Source organism: Copidosoma floridanum, unplaced genomic scaffold, assembly GCF_036245765.1.
Source record: "Copidosoma floridanum isolate Cflo_tuat_1 unplaced genomic scaffold, Cflo_Japanese_pri ptg000016l, whole genome shotgun sequence".
Lineage (NCBI taxonomy): Eukaryota > Metazoa > Arthropoda > Insecta > Hymenoptera > Encyrtidae > Copidosoma > Copidosoma floridanum.
In genome coordinates this window covers 10403406-10416320 of record NW_028321893.1, presented here as the reverse complement: position 1 = coordinate 10416320, position 12915 = coordinate 10403406, and the positions used below count along the sequence as shown (strand labels likewise).

The window sequence follows — 12915 nt, the reverse complement described above, 5'->3', positions numbered from 1 at the left end:
ATCTTAATTCCTAAGTCGGTTTCATGAATTCGATACCCGGCAAGAACCATCAGAAAAAATTCGAGTACCCTGACCGGGAATCTAACCCACGACCCCTTGAGCTGTATGCATCGCTTATTGTGTTGTAATTGGCCCTTCCGTGATTATTAATTCATTATATATTAAGTAGGCAACCAGTAGGCGCCCCAAAATGTGTGGTGATTGGAGTTTCCATTGATATTTTATTCAATACAAATAATCAAAGCGACCAGTAGGGGCCAAAGGAAATGTGGTAATCGGTGCTTACGTCTTTATTTAATTTATTTTTATTAAATAATTAAAGCACCCAGTAAGCGTCTTAGATCCTGTGAATATTAACTCTCGCGTTATTATTATATTTATTATATATTAAGTAAGCGACCAGTAGGCGCCTTGAGTTGTAGCATGATTGTCGCTTACTTTTTTATTTTATTTATTTAAATAATCAAAGAGATCAGTAAGCGCCCTAGGTTGTGTCGTGACTGGCACATGCGTTGATATTTTATTTATTTCTGACTAAAGTGGGAAACAATTAAATTTCTTGGGTTGTATATCGATCGGAAATTGCGTTTATATTTTATGAAGAACGACTGATTAAAGTGACCAGTAAGCGCCTGAGGTTGTGTGGTGTCTGTCGCTTGCGTTATTTTTTATTTATTTTTAATTTAAGTTAGTGATCGGTAAGCGCCCTTGGTTTTGTAGTGATTGGCACTTGCGTTATTATTTAATTATTACAAATAATGGATGTGACAAGTAATTGTCCTAAGGTGGATGGTAATTGGCACTTTCAATATTTTTTATTTATTATTAGTTATTAAAGCAACCAGTAAGTGTCCTAGGTTGTGAAGTGATTGGCACTTGCGTTACTATTTTATCAATTACAAATAACTGAAGCAACCAAACGTCTCAGATTGTGTGGTGATTGGCGCTTACGTTATTATTTATTTATTACAAATTATTAAAGTGACTAGTAAGTGTTTTGGATTGTGTAGTGTTTGTCGCTTGCGTTATTATTTTATTTATTTTTAAATTAAGTAAGCGCGCAGTAAGATCCTTGGGTTGTATGATGATTTATGCTTGCGTTGTTAATTAATGAATTTTTTTTACTTATCAAAGCAACTATAAAGCTCGCCGGGTTGTTTAGTGCTCGTAGCTTGTGCTATCATTCAATTTATTTTACTTATTATTAAATTCAACGAGGCGGCTGATTGGCACTTATTATAAATATGGTGTTGAAATAGGAAAATACGAAATGGTGGATTCAAAATAGCGGACTTTCAAATAAATAATTTTTAAGTGTCCCTTAAAAAAATGTACAGATATTCTTGGAATTGCTGATTACGAACCAGATGTTAAAAAAACAAAATTCACAATGTCTAACTTGAAAATAAAAAACAACTATTTGTACAGTTGTTTATAAAATTTTTTAGTCCCTTATGAATAAATAATTGTTATTCGCGATGTGCTGAGATTACCATTGACATGACTTTTTGTTTCTTCCGTCAGAATTTTCCTAGTAACCTGAACGATTATACAATACTTTTTGATTAAGGGCGTAGTGTCACAAAATCAAAAAATTTAGGAGCGCCTAGAAAAAATTTGTACAAGCTAACAGTTATATGTAGAATAACATTTTAATTACAATTTCAGACACCCTAGCTTCACCGTTTTCGAGAAATAAATTATCTATTTAACACGTACTTTTATCGAAAAAAGAGTATTTTACAGATTGCGATTTAAAAAAATTTTAGACTTTGCTGAAATTTAAATATAATATAAAACAGTATGTTTTAAACATCATACTCCAAGAACAGCACCCGTGGCTTCACCGTTGTTTCGTTATAACAAATTAAAAGCGTGTATTTAAAGATCCGTGAAGATGTTGCAATGGAGATTTCACCACTAACTCAATGTTGACGTACAATATAATCTCCGAACGTATCTAAGTAATACGTTTAAATATACAGAGGGTTTTCGCCTTATGCAGCGTTGCCACATTTATTTTCACTTGTCTATTTTGGAACACATAATGTATTTCAGAACACGCATTGACTTTACATTGTGACACTACCCCCTTATTGAAGTTGTACATTATAATAAATAAACCCCATTTTTCACTTTGTGGACAAAAAAAGCTCACTCTTACTAAAACCATCATGTATTCACAACCCCGGGGCGCTTACTGACTGCTTCAATTATTCATAGTTAATAAATCAGCACGCAAGGGCCTATCTCCACATAATCAAGGGCATTTACTGCTTGCTTTATTTATTATTGAGTAATAAAAGAATAACGCAAGCACCTTAACCCAAATACTAGGGGGCGCTTACTGGCCTTTCAAATTATTTATGATTTTAATAAAAATAACTCACGCGTTTTTACCACATATCCTAAAAAACTTACTAGGTGCTTTTATAAATTTTAGTTAGTAACATAATAACGCAAATGCCTATTCTTACGAAACCCGAGGCCTTACTGGTTACTTGAATTATTTATAATGCAAATGATAATAACACTAGCGCCTATCTTCACATAGCCTGGGGAACTTACAGGCTGCTTTGATTATTTATGATTCATAAACTAACACAGCAAGCGCCTATCATCACACCACTTAGGATGCTTACTGTCTGTTTTAATTATTTATGATTATTAATATAATAACACAACTGCCTATCATCACATAACCCGATTCGCTTATTGACTGTTTATTCATTTAAAAATAATAGAATATTAACTTAACCATTTATCCACACACAACCAAGGATACTTACTAGTCTCTTTATTTATTTATGACTGATAAAACATTAACGCAGGAGCCTATCCCTTATTTAATTATTTGTGATTATTAAAATAATAACGCAAGTGCCTATTCCCACACAACTTAGGGCGCTTACTGACTACTTTAATTATTTGTGATTCATATCATAATAACAGGGGTGATTATCCCAACGATACCTACAGCGCTTACTGACTGCCTTGATCATTTGTGGTAAATAAAACAATAACGCAAGCGCCTGTGCCCTTATAAAATGGGATGCTTTCTGGTTGCTTTGATTATTTGTTGTCAATAACACAATAACGCAAGCGCCTATCCCTACATAACCTGGGGCGCTTACTAGCTGCTTTAGTTAATTTTGATTAATATATTAAAAGGGCAAGTGCCTTTTCCTGCATAACCCGTGGCACTTACTGGCTGCTCTTATTATTTAAAATTAATAATATGATAACATAAGCGCCTATCCCCAAACAACCAAGGGCGCTTACAGACTGCTTTTATTATTTATAGTTAATAAAATAATAACGCAAGCACCTATTTTCACGTAACCAAAAGTGTTTACTGTCCGCTCGAATTATTTGTAATTAATTTAATAAAAACGCAAATGCCTATCCCCACACAACCCGGGGCGCTTACTGACTGCTCTTATTACTTGCAGATAATAAAATCATAACGCAAGTGCCTATCACAACAGAACCAAGTGCGCTTACTCGTCGGTTTGTTTATTTATAGTTGAAGAAATGATAACACAAGAACCTATTCCCACACAACCCTGGGCTCTTACTAGCCGCACGCATTGTTTGTGAATCATAAAAGATTTACGCAAGAGTCTATCACCACATAACCCGAAGCACCTTCTAGGTGCTTTATTCATTCATGGTTTATAAAATAGTAAAGCGGGCGCTAATTCCCGCATAACCCGGAGTGCTTACTGGCTGCTTTAGTTATTTGTGATTTTTAAAATGAAAGCGCAAGTGCCTATCCACACAGAACCCATGGCACTTACGAGTTTCTCTGATTATTTGCAATCAATAAAAAAATAAAGCAAGCGCCTATCTCCGCACAATTCAAGGCATTTACTGGCTGCTTTGATAACTTATAATTAATAAAATAATAACGAAACCGCTTAACCCAACATAATCTGGGGTGCTTACTGGTTTCTTAAATCATTTATGATCAGTAAAGAAATAATGCAAGCGCCTGTTCCCACATACCAAAAAGCTTACTGACCGCTAAAATTGTTTGTAAAAAAAAAAATAAAACCGCCAGTGCCTATCTCCACACAAACGGCGGCGCTTACTGACTGCTTTAAACATTTAAAAACGATTAAATAATGATGCGAGCGCCTATCCCCATACAACCTGTGGTGCTTACTGCCTGCTTTAGATATTTAGGATTAATAAAATAAAAAAAGCATACACCTGTTTAGACACAATTAAGGATGCTTACAGGTCGCTTTATTTATTTCTGATTGATGAAAAATCAACTCAAGCGCTTATTAACATACAATTCTGGGCGCTTATTGGCTGCTTGGATTACTTGTGATTAATAAAATAATCACGCAAGCACTTATCAACAGATAACCTGAAGAACTTACTAGCTGCTTTAATTGTTTGTAATTCATGAAATAATAACGCAAGCACTTATCACCACACAACCCCTGGGGCTTACTGGCTGCTTTAATTATTCATGGTTGATGAAATAATAACGCGAGCGTCATATTTCACATAACTTGGGGCGCTTACTGGCCACTTTAATTTTTTGTGATTATTAAAGTTAAAACGCAAGAGCCTATTCCCACACGATTAAGGGTGCTTATTGACTGCTTTAATTATTTATAGTTAATTAAGTAACGCAAGCGACTTTCACTAAGTAACCTAGGGCGCTTACTGGCAGCTTCATTTTCTAATAATTGATCAAGCAACAATGCAAGTGCCGATCCTTAGACTACCCGGGGTGCTAACTGGCTGCTCTAACTGAATTTGATAATTAAAATAATAACGCGAGAGTGTATCACCACACCATCCAGAGCGCTTACTAGGTGCATAAATTCTCTATGGTTACTGAAATAATTACGCGATCACCATTCACAACATAACCCAGGGTGCTTACTGGCTGCTGAGATTATTTGCGATTAATAAAATAAAAACACAAGCGCCTATTACCACACAATCGAGGATGCTTACTGGACCCTCTAATTATCCATGACTAATCAGATAATAACGCTGGTGCCTATCTTCACATAACCTGGAACTAGTCGCCTGACCTAACTATTATTTATAGGATAATAACGCAATGGCCTTTCCTCACATAACTCGGGGCGCTAACTGGCTGCTTTAATCATTTGTGATTAATTAAATGATAAAGCAAGCGCCTACTCCCACACAACCTTAAGCGCTTACTGCCTGCTTTAATTAATTATGATTATCAAAATATTAACGCAATTACCTATCCCCACATAACCCTTGGCTTTTACCAGCTGCTAAATTTATTTATGATTAGTAGAAGAATAACGCAAGCTTCCATCCCCTCACAATCGAGGAAGCTTACTGACTGCTTTACTTACATATAAATAAGAAAATGATAATGCAAGTGCCTATCCCCAAACAACTCATGGTACTTACAGACTGCTGTTAATTATTTAAAGTTCATAAAATAATAACGCAATCGCCTACCTTTACACAATGAGGGCCGCTTACTGACTTAACTATTTATAACTATTTATACTGCTTGAACTATTTATAAATAATAAAACCATTATGCAAGCGCCTATTCTCATACAGCCCACGATACTTACTGGCTGCTTTAGTTATCTTTAATTAATAAAATAAAAACGCAAGTGCCTATCCTCATACAACTCGGGTCGCTTACTGACGATTGAATAGTTTATAGTTATCAAAATAATACCGCAAGCCCCTATCCCCACATAACCCGGTGAGCTTACTTGCTGCTTTAATTATTTGCAATTCATACATAATAACGCAAGCGCCTATTTTTATACGACCCGGGGCGCTTATTCGTCACTTCGACTATTTAGAATAAATTAAAAATCAACACAAACAGCTACTTCTATACAGTTTGGGACGCTTACTAGCTGCTTTAAATACTAGTGATTAACGAAACAATCGAGCAAGCGTCTATCCCCACACAACCCAAGGCACTTTTTTGTTGCATTAATTGTTTATGGTTGATGAAAGAATAACGCTACGGCCTATCTTTACGTAAGGTGGGGCGCTTACTGACGATTTGAATCATTAATAGTTATTAAATAATAACACAACCGTTTATTTCCAAATAACCTGGGGCGCTTACTGGCTTTTTTGATTATTTATAATTAGTAAAATAATAACGAAAACGCCGATCCCCACATAACCGAAGTTGCTTACTGGTCGCTTTAATTATTTTTGATTCATGAAACAATAACGCAAGCGCCTTTTTCCACATATTCTAATGCACTGAGTGACTGCTTTTATTATTTATGCTGAATGAAATAATAATGCAAGCACCTATCCCTACACAACCTAGGACGCTTACTGACTGCTTTAATGGTTTATGGTTAATTAAATAATAACACACCCATCCTTTCCCGTATAATTAAGGGCGCTTACCGGTCGGTTTATATATTTATAAATAATAGAACAATAACGCAAGCGCTTATCCCCGCACAAACCGGGTTGCTAACTGGTTGCTCTGATTATTGATAATTAATAAAATAATAACGCAAGCACTTATCCCTGCATAACCAGGGGCGCTTACTGGCCGATTGATTTATTAATAATTAATCAAACAATAACACAAGTGCATATCCTCGCACCACCCGGCAAGCTAATTGGCTGCTCTAATCAATTATGATTAACAAAATAATAACGCAAGAGTCTATCACCCTATATCCCGGAGTGCTTACTAGGTGCTTCAATTATTAATGATTAATAAAATAATAACGCAAGCACTATTTTTCTTGTGACTCGGGGCGCTCACCCGCTGCTATTACTATTTGTGATTAAAAAAATAAAAACGAAAGCGCCTAACCCCACACAATCGAAAGTTCTTACTGACTGCTTTAATTACTTATGAATAATAAAACAATAAAGCGAGCACATTTTCCTACACAACCCAGTGCGCATACTGACTACTTTAATTGTTTATAGGTAATAAAATAATAACGCAAGCGTCTTTCCTCACATAACTCGGGGCATTCACCTAGGAGTGCCTATCTCAACACAACTGGGGGTACTTACTGCCTCATTCAATTATTTATATAATTTATGATTTACGCTTTAATAATTTATGATTGATAAAACTATAACGCAAGTGCCTAATCTGCCAAATCCAGGTATTCATAGCTGCTTTAATTTCTTATAGTTAAAAAAACAATAACGTAAGCGCCTATCTTAACATAACCTTGGGTGCTTGGGTTTTGGTCACTTTGATTATTTATACCATATAAAATAATGAAGCAAGTGCCTATCCCCACACAATTCAGGGTGCTTAGTGGCTTCTTTTATTATTTTTGATGAATAAAATAATGACGCAAGCACCTATCTACACATAACACAGGGCACTACATATTGAAGGCAGGCACCATCGATGGACGCACATGGAGCGTTTGAGTTAATATGACTTACAAGTTTAGCACTGCCAAGAATAATAGCTATAATTTTAAGCAGGCTGAGTGGGAGACTATTTTATCTTGCCCAGTGCGCTATCGTTGAAGAATGAAGACTCACTTCGTCCAAGCCAGATTGAAATTCTTCCAAGTGACAAGAGTAATATATTTGTAGGTCATCGGCATATATAATTTATTTGCAGTGTTAAATGACATGCATTAGATCGTTAATATTGATTAGAACCAGTGGACAGTGGGTGCTTGGGTACCCAAGGATGAAGTTATACTTCTTTATAATTAAATCAAACAATATTATTTTGAGTAAAAAAATAACTTATATGAAACAATATTGTGTATGAATGTGGTGCAATTATCGTGGAACTGAGTATACCTACGTTGATTGGGTGTGATTTTAATTAATATTTAATGGGTTAACGATTATAAACAACATATTACGGTTTAATACAATAAAAATAATATTCAGGCTTGCCAGTTTAAGACTGTTTACTTTCATCAAATCTTCCAGTGATTTTAGAACAACATTCTACTGCCTACGCTTATTACATCTGTAACGTCACGCTCACATCCATCACATACGAGATTTTTTGGGTACAAAAGATTACTTTTAGAAAAACCTATCGAAGTTTGAAATAGACCCACAAATTAAATTTTAAATAAATTTAAAAAGAGGAGATGAGGTGTGCGTGAAAGCATGTATATGAGTACATACATAAGAAAAGTGTAAATACATACATCCACATAAGAAATAGAATTGCTAGCTTACTGTACACATTAGAGTTCCTGTCATTTCTCCCACAAACTATGTGAAGAACGTCCTTAAGCAAAAAAATCACTTCAATAACGAATGAAAAAATGTTAAAAGAATTAAGTACAATAAAAATTAGTTTTTGTCTTTGTACAGTACAAAAAAATTTTTTGTAATTTTTGAAAATTTTGAAAAAATACGAAAAAATTGTATAAATAATTATTTATGTGTTGTAAAAGTAACAAATTAAATAAGTAGAAATAAATATTTATTAATGAATTCGAAGGGTGCTCTGCCAAAATATACTAATTATCTAGTTTTTTTTAAAACATTGAAATTATTTATTTATTACCCGGTATTCCACGGGTACCACTACAGTAACGAGTAATGGTGTTCACGTTTGTTTAGGTATGGACCAGATCGAAAAAGAGTAAAAAAGCAAAAGGGAAAAAAGGAAATAAGAAAAATTTGTGATACAAACTTTAACACTCACTTTTATTTAAGTATGAAATAGGAGTATACGGCGAACCAGTGCGAAAGAGGCGAATGACGTCCGATTTAAAATGTACCACGCTCTTGGAAAACTGAGTGACAGTAGAGGTGACCTCTAACTATTCAGTCAACCGTTTGAGGGTAAAAACAAAATTAACTGGTTTTTCTGGGACCTCCAGGATTTTTTATAAAGAGTAGCGGACCTCGGTCACGCGCTGGTTCGATAATAACGCAGGAAAGCTTGGCGAGAGAGAATCTTGCAAAAATGACAATAACCGAAAATCCAATAGGCTAGAACTGCTCTAGTTTAGCCACTCAGAAATTAGCATTTCTCACACCCAGTCCACTCTCCTCTTTGCGTCAAGAGAAGGGAAGGTGATTCACTTGCTCCGCTCTTTCTTTCCCTTTTACATACAAAATTTATCAGGGTTTTAATATGATTTAATGTTAACATTAAGACAGAATATTATTAATATTTACTAGCGCTAAACACCGTTCGTTTGTTAAACTAAACTCGTTGAAAAAAGAGCGGTAAAAATTGCTTAACAATTCAATTAATGCTCCAGTGAATAAGCGGTTGTTGTGGTACGATTTATTAATTAATACTACTACTGTCTTCGGCTCCTGCTGACTGCAAGACGGGAGGCTAGATTCCTAACCAGGTACAGTCAATCAGCTAACACTGAGAAGGATGCGTGGTTTGGGGCTGGATTGGCGGTGCTGTTTTGGTGATTCTGCTGGGTGGCTGGGGGCCTGTTGAACTGGGCTGGTATGGGGGCTGGGCAGTAACTGTCTGACTCTTATGCCTGCTTGGTCTGTCATGCGCTTGCCTGGATCAGTATGGTTGCTGTGGTGGCGCTGCTGGTTTTTCCCTGGGTACGTGGCTTTGTCAGTGTGGTGAGTGCGTTCTGCCACGTGATGTCTGCTGGAAGCTCTCCAGAGAGTGGAGCGCTTCTTGGTTGGGGTGAAACTCGAAAGAGTGGAGGTGGGCTAACGTGGCAGGGCGTGCTATATCTCGGGGTTACCCACCTGGTTCGAAGCCGCCGTTCAGGCATGTGTTGGGGGCGGAAAGACAGCCTTCACTGGTTAAGGGATCCAGATGGGTTGGTGGGGACCTTGGGATGAAGGTTGTATGTTTCAGACATGGCTCTACTTAAATTAACCACGCAGAGGAAGCAGAGAGAAGAGAAGCTTCCTACGGTTAACGAGGGGGGTCTAACTCCATATTTCCGGAGGATGAAATCTTGGTAGAAAGTAACGCATGGCAACGCTACTCTTATGTAGAAATGGACCTACTTATACAACTAAAAAGGTCTATTGATCAAATGGCAGAATGCCTGGCCAGTGCGAAGAAAAAGAACACAATCACAAAGGGTGTTGAAACTGCGAAAGTGGCGATTAACAATCTCCTGAAAGAAAGACTTAAAAATTCCTTGTCTCCCAGGACAGAGATTAAAAATCGGTAGAAGCCTAGGCTCCCCTTTGTCTACTTCCCCACTGCAAAGATCAGAGGGAAGGCAGGGAGAAAATCCGAGTCAAGGAGAGACACCGTGAACCGTAATTAAAGCGAAAAAACCAGAGGGGACGAAACCTATAGGAAAAAAATAAAAAATAGATAAATGAAACTGTGAGGAATTAGCCCTGGCAAAGAAAGAAACCTGAGGCCGTTCTTGTGATGCCAAACGAGGGCAAGAAGTATGCGGATGTACTCAAAAAAAAAGGCAGTAGATATCTCACAGTTTGGAGTTAGCGTGTCTCATATCAGCGAACCAAGGTAGAGAGGAGTATTAGTAGAACTGAAAGAGTCCACTGCAGACGGTCAAGCAGGGCTAGAAAACATCATTGGCATAGTAGTGGAAGGTGATGTAAGCGTCAAGTCATTGCTTTCCAAAAGAGTTTGAAGAATTAGGGATTTTGACACTACCGTCACCACCGAAGAGGTAGAGAATGCAGTTAAGGCCGTCTTTACCGAGAAACCAGAGGAAATCAAGGTACGGATGTTCTCTCGCTACTTCAGAGGAAACCGCATTGCCTGGGTGACCACCCCTACAGCTGCTGCCAAGGTTCTGGATAATACGTCCCATGTAAAAATAGGTACAAGTAGGACTGGGGCATGTTGAAGATATGGTAAAGGTAGACACCAGGCTGGTAGCTGCCCCACTAAAAAAGTGGAGTGCTACCTGTGCCGAGAGGTGATCCCGACGCCCAATTTCTATCATGTGGCGGGATCTGCAGTATGTGCTGCCCTCAAGGTGGCTGAAGGAGACAGGGGGATGCGATGGCGCTGATTCTGCAGGGTAACCTACAAAGGTCCTGGCTCTCGCAAATAATTCTGGACCAGTACTCCCGGAACTAGGGAGCGACGCTGATCATGATAAGTGAGCAACACTGCGACCGTTTTATGATTAAAAGTGGCCGCCTTACCTATGTAATTTGCTACATCTCCCCTAATATAGCGATCGGCGTTTTTCGGGAGCAGCTCGCTGCCCTAAAGGATGCCGTACGTGGGCTTAGGGAGATGGGCGACTATGTCATTGCCAGCAACCTAAATTCTTCGTACGACTTTACCTCCTGTTCACGCAGTGCCTTCTTTATGTCGGACCATCTTGCCGAATTAAAAGCATTCTTAACGTCTAACGTCATCAGGACCCAAGCATTTATTATCTTGTGAGGAGGTTGCCATGCCCGTTTCACACACTCTAAAACCTCGGTCAACGCATGGCATGTTGATCTGCCCACACTGAAACCGTGCTGGCTGTTGGCTAGACTTACTACCTCTCGCAATCGCGTTCGGATCAATCGCTCAGTATTTTGCCCGAGTCGTCCAGCATGTACAAAGGCCGAAATGACGCTGGAGTCACAGGTGGACCCTTACCCTTGTCCAGTAAGACGAGGCGTTGGATCTTCCATGGCCCACCGAATATGCCTGCTTTTAGATAAGCATTAAACACATCCAGCAAAGCATGTGGTTTCTCCACTACCACGGTCTTAAGAACTTCGTAAGGTATTCCGTCCGGACCTGGGGCTCTGTTGTTTCGGCAGTGCCAATAGGACCATCGACAGTTCCCTTTGTGTAAACAATGGAACCTCGTTGACTAGGGCCGTCTCAATTCATTCTTTTTTCAGATGAACTGGGAAAAGCGCCCCTACAACGTCCTGCATGAACGAAGGCTCCATAAGCCCCACCAATGCTGAGCCACTCGGTCTTTTTGTGACTATGAGGTAGCCCAAGCCCCAGGTGTCTCTGTCGACCTCGGTAACAAGTTCGCACCAACAATGGGTTTTGCTTTTTTTGATTGCCCTCACCAGTTTTTTTTTTTGCATCCTTGTAGAGCGCCACCACCTTCTCCGCATCTTTCCTTTGCTGGAGGCGCTGGGATCCGCAACGGAGTGAGTGACACACCCTCCGCATGTCAGCGATTTCCTCGGTCCACCAATAGTTCGGTTTCTGACTTGACCCGGCAGATTTCCAGGGTATACTTACGTCACACCATTCTTTGACCCCACGAGCCGCCCAGCCTCCATTGCACCTGAGATTGTGTTTAGGTCAGCAGGAGGTGGCGCAGTGCCTAGGGCTTTGCGCAGCGCTTCTCGATTGAGTCGCGCAACATTCTACCCGACAGCTAGCACCCTGAGCGCCTCTTGCGACACAGCACCACGCAACTCACTTAGTTCAAATGAAATGAACTGATGATCACTCACCGGATAGTCCTCCAAAATCCTTCAGGCAAATACACGCACTGCCATTTCCGGCGTTTCGAGCGTCACATCGATTATCGAACCCCTGGTCCCTATTCACCTGAACGTCGCCTTGTTACTAGAGTTCAGCACTGTGAGGTCAAGGCTTGAGGCCATCTCCAACACAGCCTGCCCTCTGCCATCGGTTAGCGATTCACCCCTTGCGGTGGCGTTGGGGTTCAGATCGCCAGCAATGACCACGTCGCCCATCTCCTTAAACCCTCACACGGCATGGCATCCTCTAGAGCAGCGAGCTGCTCTCGAAAAATCCGATCACTATATTTGGTGAGATGTAGCAACTTATTTAGGTAACACGGCCACTCCTAATCTACGCGAAGCCAATTCTGGCTCCAAAGTCAGAAACCGAGAATTTATGTCCGTCGCAGACCACCACGGCGACCATACCCATGAGGTCGCCATATCAGCATGTTCCCGGGCGGTCACAATACTGCTCATTGATCATGAGCAACGCCACTTTTTAGTCCCAGGAGTACTGGTCTAGCATTATCTGCGAAAGCC

The 12915-nt window shown here is 39.2% G+C and overlaps 1 protein-coding gene across 1 annotated transcript; it reads right to left on the bottom strand.

Moving 5' to 3' along the window:
- Nucleotides 1–11453: 11453 nt before the first annotated feature.
- On the bottom strand, nt 11454–12606 carry LOC149374679 (uncharacterized). Its single transcript, XM_089592416.1, has 4 exons — nt 12458–12606; nt 12275–12379; nt 11809–12188; nt 11454–11725 (listed from the first exon to the last, which is right to left on the bottom strand). Exons 1-4 carry the CDS (start codon nt 12604–12606, stop codon nt 11454–11456), a joined length of 906 nt encoding a protein of 301 aa, XP_089448542.1.
- Nucleotides 12607–12915: the final 309 nt, after the last annotated feature.